The 18560-nt window shown below is 47.0% G+C and overlaps 1 protein-coding gene, 1 long non-coding RNA gene and 1 other non-coding gene across 5 annotated transcripts in view; all 3 read left to right on the forward strand.

Moving 5' to 3' along the window:
• B4GALNT2 (beta-1,4-N-acetyl-galactosaminyltransferase 2) overlaps positions 1 to 4267 on the forward strand; it is a 45885-nt gene extending 41618 nt beyond the window's left edge. For both annotated transcript variants that reach the window (XM_059378895.1, XM_059378896.1), the window contains exons 11-12: positions 2538 to 2757; positions 3251 to 4267. In XM_059378895.1, coding sequence (XP_059234878.1) covers positions 2538 to 2757; positions 3251 to 3456 — 426 coding nt within the window. In that variant the 3' untranslated portion in view covers positions 3457 to 4267. The remainder of the gene's footprint in view (positions 1 to 2537; positions 2758 to 3250) is intronic.
• An 8175-nt stretch (positions 4268 to 12442) lies between these two features.
• On the forward strand, positions 12443 to 13999 carry LOC132003521 (uncharacterized). Of its 2 annotated transcripts, none has more exons than XR_009400222.1 (3): positions 12443 to 12554; positions 12942 to 13052; positions 13670 to 13998. It is a non-coding gene; the product is annotated as an uncharacterized LOC132003521 (long non-coding RNA). The 2 variants fall into 2 exon arrangements; XR_009400223.1 differs by having other exon boundaries at positions 12446 to 12512; positions 13670 to 13999.
• On the forward strand, positions 12744 to 12815 carry TRNAQ-UUG (transfer RNA glutamine (anticodon UUG)). The gene has a single exon. It is a non-coding gene; the product is annotated as a tRNA-Gln (tRNA).
• Positions 14000 to 18560: the final 4561 nt, after the last annotated feature.

Genomic DNA, 18560 nt, shown 5'->3' on the forward strand with positions numbered 1-18560 from the left:
CCTGTAGAGCCGGCCAGGAGAGGGAAGGGGAAGAAGGGGGAGAAGAGGGGTGGCGGGAGCGGGGAAAGTTCGGGGGAGGGGCTGGGGCAGGAGAGGAATAAGCTTGGTGGGAATCAGGAGCTGTGTGGCTTCAGCTTCTACCTCCAAATTTTCTTTTCTCTGGGCAAATTACATCCCCCCCCCACCATATTAATCCTCGTTCTGTCTTTAAAATGGTGTGTTGATGTAAAAAAAAAATGCATGTTGGGTCCCCCAAAATTGGGTACCCCAATAATGGGTCCGTGATTAGAGGAGCGAGACTGATACAAAGTGAAGGTCAAGCAAAGCTTTATTTCACGCCAAGCATCAGGAATCAGACCAACCATCAAAAAGACGGGTGGGGCCGCCCCTCCAGAGAGTACAACCCCTCCCTGCTTTCCAGACTAACTTTTATAGAGCAAAGGCCATGTGGTTGGGCCTGGCCACACACAGGTGGCCAATGAGATTATAACACACACAGGAAACTCCACAGTGATGCTAGGTGACCAACTGAATTACAGTTTACCCTAGCAGACACTTGAACCAGCCTATCACACCTGGTTAGGATTGGTGCCAAAAGGCTCCCAAAGGGCGGGGGCCCATACTCCTTGGTAGCTAGCCCCCCACTGACTGAATACCTCCACATGGCCTGACCCACCCTTGTATTTGGACTTTATTACCTGGGACTGGTTTCCCGGACTTGCTTTTAAATAAGTTCCCCTAGTGGGGCGCAGGGTCAATTTAAGCTTTACAGCAAAATGGCAGTTCAACCGGGGTGGGGCTGCTCTGGCTGAATAGGCCCTTATATGCAAATGGTACAAAGTTCTAAAAAGCACACATCAAAAGTCATTTGCTACATAGAAAAGAAAAAGGCAGCTACAGTTAATAATAGTGTATTGTATTCTTGAAATCTGTGAAGAGAACAGATTTTCAGTCTTCTGGCCAAGGGCACAATGGTTACAAGGCAGGTGATGGATATGGTAATTAGCTTGATTGCGGTGGTTTCACAATCATGGTTTCACTACACATGGTTTCACAATGTGTAGATATGTGGTCTACACATATCAAAACATCAAGCCCTACACCTTAAATATGTAGGATTAAAAATATATGTACAATTTTAATGTGTTAAAGATAGCTCAATAAAAGCTGTTTCTAAAAAAAAAAAAGAAAAGAAAAACAGGAAATAGATAAGAAAATCAGTGGCATTGAGATCATAGTTCTGTCTTCCAGGAGGACAGTCCCCAAGGCATCTGTATTGACTAAGATATCTCCTGGCTAGGGGCACCTGGGTGGCTCAGTCGTTAAAAGTCTGCCTTTGGCTCAGGTCATGATCCCAGGGTCCTGAGATCGAACCCCGCATTGAACCCCACATTGGGCTCCCTGCTCAGCGGGAAGCCTACTTTTCCCTTTCCTACTCCCCCTGCTTGTGTTCCCTTTCTCGCTGTCTCTGTCAAATAAATAAAACCTTAAAAAAAAAAAAAATACCAAAAAGAAAAGACCAGGGTATCTCCTAGCTACTCTTCCAGAGAGCAGATCACAGTACATCAGTGGGGTAGAAAGCAGAACTCCCGTCATGTGAAAATCCAAGCTGGCCCTTGACTTTGCTTCCAGGATCCTCCTGGACCAGCCTCCTTCCCTTGGTGCTACGCCGTCCTCATAGTCCTCGGCTGCGTGGCCAGAAGAAAGGGGGAGAGAACATGAAGGACAAGCATTTGTCTTTGTAGAATGTGCGAGAAGTTGCAGACATCCCTTCTGAAGATTCACATCCCTTCAGCCAGGACTTAGACACATGGTCAGACCTCACAAGGAAAATGGGAAAGAGTCCGTCTTTACTGGTGTAGCTGGCTCTCTTCATTTAGTCCACTTAACTCGGAGGGTCTCTTTGCTAAAGAAAGAAGGAAGGAACTAGTGACGGGGCGACTAAGAGCCACCCTAGAGGATTATGAGGGTTCAGGACTCATCCTGTTGTGCTGGGGCTCACACGTAGAAATGCACAGATCTTCCGTGAGTGCGTGGACAGACAGCTCAGGGAGGAGAGCCAGGAGCAGAGGAGTGGGAGGAAGGCAAGCTTGAGACACACGGCACATGGCTTGTTGCAAGAAGCCTGGCCGTGGGGACTCCACAAAAGGACCCGTGTGCATGCAGGCTGCTGCTTGTCTGCACGCAAACACTGCTCCTCCTCGTGAAAGGGAGTGACCTACCTTCTGGAAAAAGTGAACTTGCTGTTGGGTGAGTGGAGCAGAGTCGTGTGCCCTTTGGACTTGGCGCTTTCTGCTCCTACCAAGGAGATTTTCTGTGAGCAGGATGAAAAGATCAAGAGACCCCAGCCATGGTGTTTGGAAGATGGTGGCTGCAACAGCAACAAGAGAGTACCCAAGGACTGGTATGGAGGGTAGATACAGAACAGGTGTGATTCTTGTTATAACTCAGGTTCAGTCCAGGAAGGCTTCCTGGCAGAGGCAACGTGGATATCAATTCTATGTGCTCTAACATGCGTTTCTCTGCCCACCGGTTAGGTAGGTGGCAGTGTACTTGGAAATGTGTTCCAGTTTAAGCTGTTGCTGGAGAAGAGTCAGAATGGGGACTGTCTTCACCGGAGGCCAGGCTCTTTCAGACCCCTGGATGGTTTCCCCCGCTGTGTGGTGACCAGTGGCGTTGTCAACTTCTTCCTGGCCCACACGGAGCGACTCCAGAGAGTTGGCTTCGACCCCCGCCTACAGCGGGTGGCTCACTCAGGTGGGGACAAGCTGAGTGGGGAAGGTGCTGGCCCATGGACTAACCTCAGCAGTTTGTCCTTTCCAAGAGCTGCAAGTCACTGATCATGGTCGTTGCCGGCAACAGTGGGCTCATCTCCCTTTCCCTTTCCTCCCATCAGGGAGCTCAGGGTCTCTCTTCCCTCCCTCCTTCCTCTCACTGTGATTTCTTATCTCCTGTCTGCTGCTCCCCTGTGAGACACCTTCCCCTGCAGCTCTGTCCCCTCCCTCACTCCCCTCTGATTCCTTCAGTTCTGGAGTTGGCTGTTCTGGGTCTTTCTGCCTCTCTGGCCACACCTCGGATAAATGTGCTTACTTATTTCCTTCCCACTCATCAGCCTGGGCAGGGGGCTTTGCCTGACGCTCAACTTCCCCATGGGTACACACCGCACCCTTCCCCACCTGCCTCTCCCCCCAGACCTGGAATATGGCCCCGGGGTCTCTGGCTGAAGCTTACGCTCTCCCTCTCTTGGCAGAGTTCTTTATCGACGGGCTCGGGAGCTTGCTCGTGGGGTCATGTCCGGAAGTGATTATAGGTCACCAGGCCCGGTCTCCGGTGACCGACCCAGAGCTGGCTGCACTGGAGAAGACCTACAGCGCATTTCGGACCAACACCAAGGAACAGGTCCAGTTCAAGCTGGCACTCCACTACTTCAAGAACCATCTCCTGTGCTCTTCATGAAGGCGCCTGGGCATTACTGGGGTTGGGTACCTAAGACAGTGGAACTGGGGGTGGGCCACCTGATGAGATGAAGTTAGGACAAGCTAGTGGGTGGGGCAGGGGGTGGGGCTCAGTCACTACAAATACCCACCAGAGGCTCATTAGAAATGGACTAGTCCTGGGGCCCCTGGGTGGCTCAGTGGGTTAAAGCCTCTGCCTTCGGCTCAGGTCATGATCCCAGGATCCTGGGATCGAGCCCCATGTTGGGCTCTCTGCTCCGCAGGGAGCCTGCTTCCTCCCCTCTTTCTCTCTGCCTGCCTCTCTGTCTACTTGTGATTTCTCTCTCTGTGTCAAATAAATAAAATCTTTAAAAAAGAAATTAAAAAAAAAATAAAAAAAAGAAATGGACGAGTCCCCGAGAAGGGCGACAGAAGCCCATCAATAACAATCGTTATTTGTATGATGCAGTACCGTTTCTGGAACACCTACCTGCACATCCCCTGTTGGATCTCCTGCAAAAGAGTAGAGTATGGGTTGGCTTCCGTAGTCATTCCTTAGGAATGGCTTTGGGGTTTTTGAGGGTTATTTGGGAGAAATGATATTGTAGTCAGAAATATCCTCTCTGGGGCACCTGGGTGGCTCAGTGGGTTAAAGCCTCTGCCTTTGGCTCAGGTCATGATCCCAGGGTTCGGGGATCGAGCCCCATATCAGGCTCCCTGCTCAGCTAGAAGCCTGCTTCTCCCTCTCCCACTCCCCCTGCTTGTGTTTCCTCTCTCGCTGTGTCTCTCTGTGTCAAATAAATAAATAAAATCTTTAAAAAAATTTTTTTGAATTGGGTCTGCAAAGCAAGTCTCTGTGGATGGCTGGACTTCAGACGTCACACTCAGGAGTTGACGACGTGTCCCTTGCACCATGTGACAGGAGTTGAGACAGCCAGCCTTCAGCCAAGAAAAAAAAAAAAAAAAAAAAAAAGCAACATATGCACAAAGAGGAGCTGAAACAAGAGCCTCCTGACAGCCTTCTGGTTCTTTCCTGAGGTCTGGCTACAGTCCTGCCCTGGGATTTTGTGAAACACTATACCCTTATAATTCTTCCTTTTTGCTTAACCTAATTTGAGTTGGCTCCTGTTACTTATAACCACAGTGTTCCAAATAATACGACCATTCTGTGTGTCTGCCTGTTTTCAAAACAGAAAAGCGTAACTAAAAAGTTTACTCCTTGGGTGGTTTGGAAGCAAAAATCAGGAAACAGACGATAAGAGTCACACGGACCTCCCTCCAGTCTTGCATTTCAGACACAAACCCAGCAGCCCAGACCAGACCGACGACAGAGGTTTCCTTCCAGGACACTGCAGGACAGTGAAGTATCCCTTACAGGAAAGTGACAATAAAGGACAGTGAAGTCATCCTTCCTGAGACTTTGGCCAAACCCCAAATTTCAGGACAAGTTGGTGTAAATCATTGTACAGGCCTCCAGGGGGAGCTCGAGCCTGCTCTCACTGTCTCCCCTCCACCGGTTCATTCCACATCCCGGGCTCAGGAAAGGAAAACTGCTTCTGTGACTTTCAGTAAAGAGGGACCTGCAGGCCACCAGGCATGTGTGGGTGTGTCTGTTTCGCGTGGCCGGAAGTGGAAATGGGACCGGGATCAGCTTTCTTCTGGATATTCTCTCCTCCACCCGGGAAGGTCCTGCCCCAACTGTTAGTTCTCTGGATTTATTTATTTATTTGACAGAGAGCGCAAGTGGGAGAGGGGCAGAGGGAGATGGACAAAGAAATTCAAGCAGACTCCGTGCTGAGTGCAGAGCCGGAGGTGGGGCTTGATCTCACGACCCTGAGATCAGGACCTGAACTGAAACCAAGAGTCAGAAGCTTACTGTGCCACACAGATGCCCCTGTTTTTGATTTTTCATAGACAGAAAGTATATATAAGCTGCTATGAAAAGGTTATCTATTAGAATGCTTTTACTTACAAGTACCAGAGACTTGACCCAAGTTTAAAATTGTGTTGAACAGTGTCAGGTGGGGTAAAGACGTGGGGCAGACCACAGGTGTGCTGAAATCAGGAGGAAGATCAGGGATTCCAAGCCTGACAAGAGGAGGGGGTGCCTTGCTCAGCCCATCTGGCAGTTCCAGGTTCTTCTCTCAAGGAGGGGTAACCTTGTCCATTATCATCCATATCCCCATCTGAGTGGTCCTGGGGAAGGGTGACCCTTCTGTGGCCTGTCAAAGCTTTATCTGCCCACTTCCTGTTAGTGCCCTTCACGTGCCCAGGGATGGCCGTGAGGTAAAACTCATTGGAAGTTATCAGTGAGATTTTTAAGGGAATTGAATTGCTAATGAAATCTTGTCAGCAATTCCTTAAAACTTAAGAGGTTTTTCTGTCATTTCCAGCCAATTTCAGAAATCTTCCTTAGACATAGTCTTTGAGACTGGGAAACCCATTCTGGTAACACCAGGATGCACCTCCGTGCCTCCTTTGCCCTCTGGCACTCAGTTAAATGGCTTCTGCCTTGAGGCTGTTCAAAACCTTCCTCTGAAGGACAAAGAGACTGCAATCGGCTCTTTGCTCCCAGGCTTTTCCTCTTTGTGCACAGAAAATAATGAAAACATCACAATGTAAATAGGCTGGTCCTTTGCTTAACCTGGTCTCCTGGTAAGTCTCCTGTCTCCGTTGGTGCTTTCTCTTGGGGTAGAAAATTAAGCTCTTCTGGACCCGCAAGGCTCCAAATTACAGGACTTCCAGGAAGCTAGGATTGCAAGCCACTCTTAAAGAAACCGTATTACACCGGCTTTAAAACAGGGCACCTTCAGCCTGAAGCTTGTCTTCCTTATGGGACCATCCTAAAGACTACTGCAGGAAATCACTAACATGTTAGCATGCTAATTTTTCCTACCAGTTCTCATTCCTGATATTCTAGAGTCTTGATAGGCACATAGTCTGTTCTGGACACCAGCAATTTTCAGAATCACCTGTTTCCCACTTGGTCGCTATCTCTACCCCATCTCTTCCACTCAACCATATATCGAATGACTTTCACAGAGGAGTCATATTTGAGTGCAACTCTTTTTCTTTCTTTTTTTTTTTTTAATTTATTTTAATTTTTATTTATTTTTTTAAGATTATTTATTTATTTGACAGACAGAGATCATAAGCAGGCAGAGAGGCAGGCAAAGAGAGAGAGGAGGAAGCAGGCTCCCCGCTGAGCAGAGAGCCCGATGCAGGACTCGATCCCAGGACCCTGAGATCATGACCTGAGCCGAAGGCAGAGGCTTTAACCCACTGAGCCACCCAGGTGCCCCTAAAATTTATTTTTAAAGATTTTATTTATTTATTTGACAGAGAGAGAGGGCACAAGCAGGGGGAGTGGCAGACAGAGGGAGAGGGAGAAGCAGGCTCTCCGAAAAGCTGGGAGCCCGAGGCGGTGCTTGATCCCAGGACTCTGGGATCATGACCTGAACGAAGGGAGAGGCTTAACCTTCTGGGTCACTCAAGTGCCCTGGCTTTTCTTTTTCTTAATCCTTTGCCTAGATGCTCCAGCGGGCCTCATGCCCTTCAGCCTTCCTGCTCTGGCTTCAAACAAGTTTCCCATACAAAATGTATGTCTCTTATCCCACTTGAAATTTTACCAAGAGATTACCAAAGTTTTAATTATGTAACTGAATAATCTGTCCCTCTCCTATCCCGTGTGCTTGGCAAAGGATCCCAGCTCTCTGCATGCAGGGACACAGAAGGCATGATTCATAAAAAGAAAACAAAAGGATATATTTGATTTGGTTGAAATTAAACTAATGCCTTCTGCCAATCAAAGGACACTATTAAGAAAGTGAAAAGAAGGGGTGCCTGGGTGGTTCAGTCGTTAAGCATCTGCCTTCAGCTTGGGTCATGTTCCCATGGTCCTGGGATCGAGCCCCGCATTGGGCTCCCCGCTGGGCGAGAAGCCTGCTTTCCCTCTCTCACTCCCCCTACTTGTGTTCCTGTTCTCACTGGCAAATAAATAAATAAATAAATAAAAATGTTAAAAAAAAGAAAGAAAGAAAAGCTACAGACTGGGAAAAGAAAAGATCTGTAATACAAATCTTTGGCAAAAGGATGCATATCCCAGATATACAAAGAATTCCTATAAATCAATAAGATAAGGGCAGTTGTTCTAAATGGGCAAAATACTTGAAGAAGCACTTAGAAAAGAAGACATCCAAATGGCTAGGGAGCATGTAAAAAAGAGGTTCAACATCATTAGCTATCAGGGAAATGGTTTGTGCTTACTTTATGTAAATGACATCTCAATAAAATACCATTTAATTAGATTTTTATTCTATTATGGAACAGTCTTCAAGATCCAGTGCTAAGTGAGTAAAACAAAGTGTGGAACAGTGTTTCTAGTTTTTTGTTTTTGTTTTTTTTAAAGATTTTATTTATTTATCTGACAGACAGAAATCACAAGTAAGGGGGCGGTGGGAGGAAAGCAGGCTCCCTGCTGAGCAGAGAGCCTAATGCTGGACTCCATCCCAGGACCCTGGGATCATGACCTGAGCTGAAGGCAGAGGCTTTAACCCACTGAGCCACCCAGGTGCCCCCAGTGTTTCTACTTTTTTTAAAAGAAAAGGAAGATGGGGTGCCTGGCTGGCTTGGTGAGTAAAGCATAAGACTCCTGATCTCAGGGTTGTGAGTTCAATCCCCACGTTGGGCATAAGGCTTACTTTTTCAAAGGTGGGAAAAAGAAAGGAGTATGCATATTCATGTATATTTGTGTAAGGATAAAATATCTCTAGAAGGAGAGCATCAGAAATTGCCTCTGAGGGGCACCTGGGTGGCTCAGCGGGTTAAAGCCTCTGCCTTCAGCCCAGGTCATGGTCCTGGGATCGAGCCCCGCATCGGGCTCTCTGCTCAGAGTAGAGCCTGCTTCTCTCTCTCTCTCTCTCTCTCTCTCTCTGTCTGCCTCTCTGCCTGCTTGTGTTCTCTGTCAAATAAATAAATAAAATCTTAAAAAAAAAAAAAAGAAATTGCCTCTGAGAGCAGAAAATTATAGTCAAGGGGTGTCTGGGTGGCTTTGTCCTTCGGATGTCTGCCCTCAGTTCAGGTCATGATCCCAGGATCCTAGGATCTAGCCCCATGTCAGGCTCTCTGCTCAGTGGGGAGCCTCCTTCCTCCTCTCTCTCTGCCTGCCTCTCTGCCTGCTTGTGATCCCTGTCTGTCAAATAAATAAATAAAATATTTTTTAAAAAATTATAGTCAAGAAGTTTTGTCTGTGCATTTCCTTTTAAACCATGTGAATTTTGTATTGTGCTCATGTATTACCCACGTAATACTTTAAACTTTTTAAGCAAAGAAGAAACAAGGTGTTTGTTTTTTTTTAAGAAACAAGGTTTTTAAGTAACATGCCATTGTGATATTAAGCACAAAAACAGAACATAAAATTTTACAATGAAGACTACATAAAAATGAATTTTAAAACAGAAAGTGGAAAAAAAAATCAAGTGTCAAAGGTGCTTGTTGGGGAGGGCCTGGCTGGCTCAGCCAGAAGAGCATGGAACTCTTGATCTCAGGTATGTGGGTTCGAGCCCCACATTTGTGGAGGGATTACTAAAGAAAATAAACTTTTAAAAAAAGTGTTTGTTGGAATTATAGTTATTTAAAATTCTTTCTGCTGTGCTGTATTTTCTACATTTTCCATAATAAATGCTTCACCTTTATAATCTGAAAAGATAAAATAATTATTTCAAGAGGAGAAAGTGAAAACTTTCAAGAAAAGGATAAAATGTAGATGCTGCTTTGTTCAAAGAAAGTAAGCAGCCAGATTGCCCTGTCAGAGCGTCTGTAATGCCAAGCCCAGAGCAAGGGGCAGGGTGGGACGCTCAGAGACTCAGGGCCTCACATGTCACCTGGCACAAGGTGGCGCTTATGGCTTGTCTGGCATAGCTGGGGCTCCCAAGGCAAAGTAGGGGATTTGTGGCACATTCATGTGTCCTGTGTGGCAAGGACACAGAGCAAGGTTGATTCTATTGCAGCTAGCTGTGAGCAGCATCAGCATGGATAAAGGAAACTGACTTGGATTTGACAGTGAACCTGAATTCTTTCCACTTCACGCAGAGCATTACTGTACCTATTGTCCCATTCGCTAGCCATTTACAGGCTCACAGGAAATTTGGGAGAATACCTTGAAACTCCCTAATCCCGGACTTCAACTGTCTTTTTTTTTTTTTTTTTAAATATTTTTTTTTTTTTTTTGACAGAGATTACAAGCAGGCAGAGGCGCGGGGTGGGGGGTGCGGACGGCGGGGGGTGGGGGGAAGCGGGCTCCCCATTGAGCTGAGAGCCTGATGCGGGGCTGGATCCCAGGACTCTGGGATCATGACCTGAGCTGAAGGCAGAGGCTTTAACCCACTGAGCCACCCAGGCGCCCCTTGAGCTGTCTTTTCTTAACCTCTGACCTTATTAAACTTTCTGGGCCACTTTCTGCCTCTGTTCAGCCCTCAATCCCAGGTGGCACCGCTGAAGCCAGGCGAACCCCGCCTCCCACAGAGCCCAGACTTCCCCACGCGTGAGGAGCCCCCTTGTGGAGGCTGAGGGTCTGTGCTCAGAGCCTTCATGGGATGCCATCTCTGGGGTGTCATGCATTACGGATTTATGTTAAAAGAAACGAGTGATGGGCAGGCAGAGGGATTACATATTGTCTCTGTTTTCTCTGTTGTCTCAAAAATAACCAATGTGAAGTTAAAAGGAATGTTCTTGGGGCACCTGGATGGCTCAGTCGTTGGGCGTCAGCCTTCAGCCCAGGTCGTGATCCCAGTGTCCTGGAATCGAGTCCCACATCAGGCTCCCTGCTCAGCGGGAAGCCTGCTTCTCCCTCTCCCACTCCCCCACTTGTGTTCCCTCTCTCGCTGTGTCTCTCTGTCAAATAAATAAATAAAATCTTAAAAAAAAAAAAAAAAAGAATGTTCTTTCTCCCTCCTGAGTTCTGGTATGGCACTAGCCACATTTATAAATCAGCCAGTCCTGGGCCTTGACCCCAGAGCAATTCACGGTCCAACCAAAGGGGACATGGAAGGAGGGGAGAGGGGAGAGACTGAGCCACAGAATAAAAACACCTATAATGACAAGAGCGGTCAGGCAGAGGATCCTTCTGCGTAACTTGAGGAATTCACGAGTGGAGATTTCAGTGAAGGGTCTCATTTGGGCCGGTAAGATGTTTCAAGCTGAGAAGATGGAGGGAACTGGAAAGGAAGAACTAGGGAATGGGAGGAGGGAGAAGTCTTCCTACTAGACAGAAGGAACTACCTCCTGTACACTTTCAAAGGGCATAATCACAGTTCTGTAGGATTTCTACGTAGCTTCTGAAAAATTAATTTCAATATACCTTCACGGGTACAGAGCGCTTGTAAGAAGGATATAGATGGGAAACGAGAGACTAAAGCCATTTGATATCAAGTCGATTCGGTGTTGTTACTCCAGCCTAATGAAGAGACACCCTTATCTCACCATGGGAACGCAATGGGAGTTTGGTTCACTCCTCGAAATGGAAAAGCTTTAATGTTTCTTCTGACAATATACAAGAGTTATCAAATACTTTCTCAAGCAATACAGTAAATCATAAACTGTAAGAAAGGGGCCTCATAAATGTATTTCCCAGGGATATCTGTCCACAGCAGACCTTTTTGGATTTGAGCTAAGCAGGTTTTTTTTTTTTTTCTTTTTAAGATTTTATTTATTTGTTTGCTAGAGGTCACAAGTAGGCGGGGGGGGGGGGGGGGGGGGGTGGGGGAGGTGCTGGTGGTGCGCAGAGAGCCCAATGCCGGGCTAGATCGCTAGACCCTGAGATCATGATCTGAGCTGAAGCCTGAGGCTTAACCCACTGAGCCACCCAGGCGCCCCCAAGCAGGTTTTTGACAGAAGAAAAGAAACAGATTCGGGTAATTTAAACAGGAACTGTACTCCTTGGAAGAAAGTCGGATAGCTCATAGCATGAGGGAAAGCAACTCAAGAAAACGGACAAGAACTAAGGGGACCTAAGCAACCAGGAACCCAGCCAAGGTCAGGATCCAGGGCAGTCTGATTAGGACCCAGCTTCTGCTGCCAGTCGAGAAGGCACGGCTGCTGTCACTGCCCTTGAGACACTGGGTATCACAGCTACCACGAGGAGCAGAACAAATTCTAAAATGTCCCCATTTCTGGGCATCAGTCGCGTTGGATTCCAAGTCCAGCTGGCCAGGCTAAAGGACATACAGTCACTGTGCTGTCACCCAGACCCACACCATGTTGGATCCCTCAAGAAAGGCAGCCAGTCAGATGTGATGGGACAAATAAATGACAAATGTCTATTACACATGTATGAATTTTTCTGTTTGTAGAAAAGTGAGACTTTATTATGCATACTAACTGGTAAGTAGATTTTTGGTGTTGGTTCCATCTGGGTAGACCTATCGCTCTTTTCATGTCAATACAATAAATCAATGTAGTCCTATACATCAAAATAATGTCAATACAATAAAAACTCATCCCCTAAATTCCTGCACAGTATTAATCATATAGATATTGTCAATATTTACTAAATCGATTTTGGCTTTTATATTCTCTTCTTTACCATTGTGAACATCACCGCTGAGAACATCCTTGAACACTTGGCACTGGTCCTCGTTGTCCTTTAGGATAAAGTTAAAAAAGTGAAACTGCTGAGTCAAATCTTATAAAAGGTTAAAAACCTGGAAAAACCCCAAAACGGTCTGATTGTCCCCCACTCATCAATACCTACAGGTTGAAATGTACCACCCACCACCGTAGGGTCCACCAAGGGTCCCTCTACAGAAAGTTCTAGGTTTCCGCAGAAAGCCGTGGTTTCAACTCCGCGACCCAATCGCTCCCACTAAAGAGACCCGGGCTTTGAACCACTGTCCTGGCACGTACCAGCCCACTTCCCTCCCCGCTTGGCCACATGGGCCACGCAGAGAGCGTTTTGTGGAAATAAATAAATAAACGAGTCCGGAGCCCGGCTGCTTGCGCCCCGCCTTCCGCTCCCGGCAGGGGCCGCCGCCGGCCGTCTCCGCCCCCAGCCCGCCGTCCTCCCGGCTTCCCCGGGCGCAGGTCAGGACCTCGGGAGAAGAGCAGGAAGATCGGCGACAAGAGGTGACACCCCGGCACTGGCCACATCGGGGCCGCGGCAGCCCTTGCTGTTTCCGCCCGCCTGAGCGGCCTTGGTCCCACAGCGCCCAGCCCGGGCCGGGGGAACCGGGCCTCCTCCGCCGCCGCTCTGGGAGGGCTGTTCAGCGTGCCATGTGGCTTGAGAAGCCTCCCGGCCGCCTCAAGTCGCCAGCAGGTCCCATGGTGTAATGGTTAGCACTCTGGACTTTGAATCCAGCGATCCGAGTTCAAATCTCGGTGGGACCTCTTCGAGCCTTTTGGTTCTACAATTACTGTTTTGAGGACTGCTGGCGGCGGCGGCCACTTTGGGCTGTGCCGTTACCCCCGTGACCTAAGGGATCGCAGTTTAGGGTCCCTCCTCCTTTCGTTTAGGTCCGGCCTGAGAGTCTCTGCGCATGCGTGAGAGTCCGGGCGGAAAAGTGTTGGTGGAGACCGAGAGTGACTTTACCTTGAACATGAGGGCGGAGGAAGCCCAGCAACCGGGTGAGCCTGCTTGGGACCAAGGCCTTCGGGACTCCGACACCTCCCTCCTCCTGCTGCTGGGAGTCCCTTCTTCCTATTGGCTGATGTGCAGAGTGCGATCAGTTATTCCTTTATCAACCCGGAATGAAATGCTGGGCGGAGCCAAGGGGCGCGGGAAACATAGGAGAGAGGGCAGTGTGTTTGGGGAGAGGAGAGTGTGTTTGGGGCCAGTCCGCCTGTGAGTCTAGGCGGTCAGATGGTGAAGTGGGTCTGTTTCAGGCAGTAGGCAGTGAGGTTGTCCATGTGGGTTCTTAAGGCCGTGCCAGCCGGCCAGGGGATCTCCGCACGCGGTTTCTCACCCCGTGGATGGGGTGTTGATCCTTTAGAGGGTAGGAATCTCTATGGGGTTCACCACAGGGCTGAGCACGTCTCCTGGAGAATCTGTCCAGGACTGGTATTTTAGGAGCTGGCCAGCCGCGCCTGATTTGCAGGCAGGGGTGTGTCTCTGGGATGGAGGGGAAGAGGCGCGCTTGGAGTGCTGTCTTCTTTTGAGTTGTATCTGGGTTTTTTGAGAGCTGTCTGGCCCCCTGGGATGAGTGACGAGGGAGCCCATTGACGCATTTGTGATCTCCCCACAGGGTGATTGGCACTGTGGCTCTACGTGCCCGCCCCTTGGGAGGATGCCATGGAAACAGGATCCTCGCTCCGCTTTCCCCTGAGCACCTCTCTTCCCCACCCCTCCGCCCCCATACCCTGCAAATACGTTTGAATGAATTTGTGTGTATGAAAGATCCCAGCCTCGAAAATACGTAGGCATGAGAAGTGGGAGGGCTTGCCTACCAGACATTAAAGGTTATTGTCAGCTATAAACTATAGCAATTAAGATAGTGTGGTCCTGGTGCAGGAGAGACAAACATGCCAATGGCACATAAGGGGGTGGGCCGGATACAGCCCCACACGTATTTGGACAAATGATTCAGGACAAAGTAGCACAGCAGAGCAGGAGAGGAAAGAATCTACTTTTCAAAAAATTATTCTGGGAGAATTGGGTGTCCAAATGGAAAAGTATGATATCAGATTCCTCCCAACTTACACTAAAGACAGAAATACATTCCATGTGAATCATAGACCTTAACGGGAAGGGAAAAGCAATAAAGCTTTTGGAAGAGGACATAAGAGAATATCTTTATGACCTCAGGGTAGGGAAAGTCCTCTTAAACAAGACACAAAAAGTTCTAAAAGCTTAGTCTACATCACTATATTAATATGATATTCTGTTCTTTATATAAAAAAAACCCAGTAAGAAAGTGAAAAGACAAGCCTCAGAATAAGAAAAGATATTTGTAATGCATGACTGGCAAAGAACTTGTAATAATCAGTAAGAATATAAAATTAAAATTAAAAAAAAATCAGTAAGAATAAAGACAACCTACTAGAAAAATAGCAAATACTTGAACTGGCACTGCACAAAAAAAGGAAATCCCAAATAACTGACATAGGGCCACCTGACTTGGCTCAGTGGATAGAGCATGCAACTCTTGACCTTGAGGTTGTGAGTTCAAGTCCCAAGTTGGGTGTAGAGATTACTTAAAAGTAAAGTCTTAAGGAGCACCTGGGTGGCTTAGTGGGTTAAGTCTCAGGCTCTTGGTTTTGGCTCAGTTGGTGATCTCAGGGGTTGTTTTGTTTTCGGGGTTTTTAAAAAAATATTTAATTTATTTATTTGACAGAGATCACAAGTAGGCAGAGAGGCAGGCAGAGAGAGAAGGGAAGCAGGCTCCCCACTGAGCAGAGATCCCAACACGGGGCTTGATCCCAGGACCCTAGCCAAAGGCAGACGCTTTAACCCACTGAGCCACCCAGGTGCCCCCCTTTTTTAAAAGTAATTAAAAAAAATTTTTATAAACATGTATTATTTTATAATATAATATATTTTATAAACATGTATTATTAGCCCCAGGGGTACAGGTCTGTGAATCGCCAGGTTTACATACTTCACAGCACTCATCATAGGACATACCCTCCCCAATATCCATAAGGATCTCAGGGTTTTGAAATGGAACCTCCTATAGGGCTCTGTGCTCAGCAGAGATTGGGGGGGGGTGTTCCTGCTTGAGTTTCTCTCTGCCCCTCCCCACCATGTGCTCTCTCTCTCTCTGTCAAATAAATAAATAAATAATAAAATCTTTTAAAAATAACTGATATACATATGAAAATATGTAAAGCATCATTAATCATAGCAAAATGCAAATTAAAATGTCAATGAGGGGCGCCTGGGTGGCTCAGTGGGTTAAGCCTCTGCCTTCGGCTTAGGTCATGATCTCAGGGTCCTGGGATTGAGCCCCGCATCGGGCTCTCTGCTCGGCGGTGAGCCTGCTTCTCTCTCTCTATCTCTCGCTTTCTCTGCCTCTCTGCCTACTTGTGATCTTTGTCAAGTAAATAAATAAATAAAATCTTAAAAAAAAATAAAATGTCAATGAAATACCATTATACACTCACCAGAATGACAATGCTGACTCTTTTTAAGAGTAGAGAATAACATGAACTCTCATGGGAGTGTAAACTGGAGAAACTAATTTGATGTTAACTATTGAAGCTGTAGATACTCATATCTTATAATCTAGCAATTTCAGTCTTGTACCTATATCCGTAGAAAGGTGAACATGTATAAGAGTGGTTTTGACAACATGATAGCCAAAAATGGGAAAGAATTTAAATGTCCAGCAGTAGAATGGATAAATAATTTATTGTAAGGCCATACGAAAGAATATTATACAGCAACAAAATGGATGGGTCTTCTTTTTAAAAAAGTATTGAGCAGAAGAAGGCAGATACAAAGGAGTAAATAATATATGACTCCATTTATATAAAATTGCTAAACAGGCAAAAATAACTACTGTATATTGTTTAGAACTGTAAACTTAGACGGTACAACTATCAGGCAAAGCAAAAATACCCATGTGAGTGAGAATATCCAGGATCTTTGGAGAAGAGAGAGGGCCATGACTGGAAAAGGGTGAACAACAGTCTTCTGGGGGTAGTGGTATTATTATTATTTTTTAAAGTAATCTCTATGCCCAGTGCAGGGCTGAACTCAGGATCCCAAGAGTAAGAGTCATGAGCTCTATGGACAGAGCCAGCCAGATACCCTGTACTGGTATTATTTTATTTCTTGTCCTGGGTGGAGGTTACAGAGCTTATTTAAGACAAAAATTTGTTAAAATGCACATAATGGTGGGGTGCCTGGGTGACTCAGTGGATTAAAGTCTCTGCCTTCGTCTCGGGTCATGATCCCAGGGTCCTGGGATCGAGCCCTGCATCGGGCTCTCTGCTTGGCGGGGAGCCTGCTTCTTTGTCTCTCTCTGCCTGCCTCTCTGCCTACTTGTGATCTCTGTCAAATAAATAAATAAAATCTTAAAAAAAAAAAAAAAAGTTTGTCCACAGACTGGGGAGTCAGGATAGAGATCCTCTACCCTGAGCCAGCCCAAGGGCATTCTAAGGATAAGGTTCAATCCTGGGCATTGCAGGAAAACGCTGATGAATATCATCCTGTCACTAGCTGTCTGGGTGCATTTGGGTAAGCAATCCGGATGTTCTGAAATCGTAACTATGTGGTGATGGAAAGGTTAACTAAACATATTGTGGTAATCATTTCACAATTCACATGTAAAATACATCACTTTGTTGTACACCTTAAATAAACTTATATGATCGTACATGTCAATTACATCCCAATAAATCTGGGAAGAAATATTAGGAGCCTCATTTGTAAAGGAAAAGGGACAGCAGCTGTGCCTTTTGCATAGCAGTGGGGGCAGGAACTAGTAAAATCGTAAGCAAGAGTCCTCTTCTCTGCACCTGAGCCAAGATAGGCTCTATAATGGTAACTGCTAGAAAGAATCAGAATAGTGAGGACTACAGAAGCTCAGGCTCTGGAGAAAAGAAACACCTGCTTTTGTGGGGGAGGAAAACAAAACTTGAAGGGTAGCAACAGAGGCAGGGAATGAGAACCTGTGGCTGGAAGTTAGAGCAGCAGTGGGAAGAACTTTCTAACAATTCCTGCAGAACAGGCTGAGGAATTCTGATCGTCTCATGCGTGGAAGTCTTCTGGGGGTGCTCAAAGGTCATTGTCACTGAGAGGTGTGGGACGATTTCTAAAGCCTGGTCTCGATCTACTAAATATGTTTCATAACTCACTAACTTCAGTAAAATCACTACATTGATTTCATAACTCTTGTCTCAACCCACAGTTAGGAAAACATTTACAAACTTGCCACTCCCACCTCAGCCCACGCCGTCCTTCCCCTCCTAGGTCAAGATTCTCTGAGAGCCTCTCCACATTTCTATCTTTTTCTATCCCTGCTAGCTCAGGAAAGAACCTCTCTCTCCTCCAACAGTCTGAGGGGCCCCTCCCAAGGCCTTTATTCACAGGAAGGTCCCCCCAAAGGCAGCAGTTTCCAGAAGGTAGTGTCTGTCCTACGTTGTCATTGACCAGAGTCACCAGGAGAGGGCAGAGGGCCAAGCCACCAGGGAAGCCAGGTCTGTGCCTTGCCTGGCCTCTCTTTCATGCTTGATTCGCAGAGTTGTCAGTTTATTATTTTCTTTGTGTATTCGTTGGTGCCTGAGATAATGTGGATACAACACTTATCACAATGCCAGACACATACAAAGTCTATAAATTACGGGATACACACAGTCATTTAACATGCACCTGTGCTCAAGTTGCCAGAAATACATAAATCAGAGACTCGACTTCAGCCTTCAGGGTGCTTGAAATCTGGGCTGATAAAATGAGGACTAAAATAGGGTGTAGGGGCACCTGGGTGGCTCAGTGGGTTAAAGCCTCTGCCTTCAGCTAGGGTCATGGTCTCGGGGTCCTGGGATCGAGCCCCACATCGGGCTCTCTGCTCGGCGGGGAGCCTGCTTCCCCCACTCTCTCTGCCTGCCTACTTGTGATCTCTCTCTCTGTCAAATGAATGAATGAAATCTTAAAAAAAAAAAATTAAAAAAAAAAGTAGGGTGTACATGGTGGGTGTGTCCAAGAAGAAATAAATCTGTAGGTCTTGTCTGTTAATGGATTAATAATAATAAAATAAAGTAGGGTGTAAGACGAAAAGTAATAGGCGGGGGAGTACGGGGGACACATTAGGGACTCAGAAGACAGAGGGGCCAAGGGCATGTTAAGAAACCACTTCAGAGTTGCCTCCCCCACCTCCTCTTGTAACCCTCAGAGATCAGGGAGGAGGGCGGGGAGTAGGTGATCAGGGTGTTATTTTGAACCTCTCCTTGAACTCTGCTCCTCAGTAAGCATCCTGCCTCCTCCATCAGTCTGGAGCCTCTGCCTCCCTACACAGGACCAGATATGGAATATGGGGGGCCCCGAGCAAAGTGAGAATGTGGGGCTCCTGTTAAAAAATCATTAAGAATTTCAAGCAAAGGGGCGCCTGGGTGGCTCAGTGGGTTAAGCCGCTGCCTTCGGCTCAGGTCATGATCTCAGGGTCCTGGGATCGAGTCCCGCATCGGGCTCTCTGC

This window comes from Mustela nigripes, chromosome 16 (assembly GCF_022355385.1).
Source record: "Mustela nigripes isolate SB6536 chromosome 16, MUSNIG.SB6536, whole genome shotgun sequence".
Classification (NCBI taxonomy): Eukaryota; Metazoa; Chordata; class Mammalia; order Carnivora; family Mustelidae; genus Mustela; species Mustela nigripes.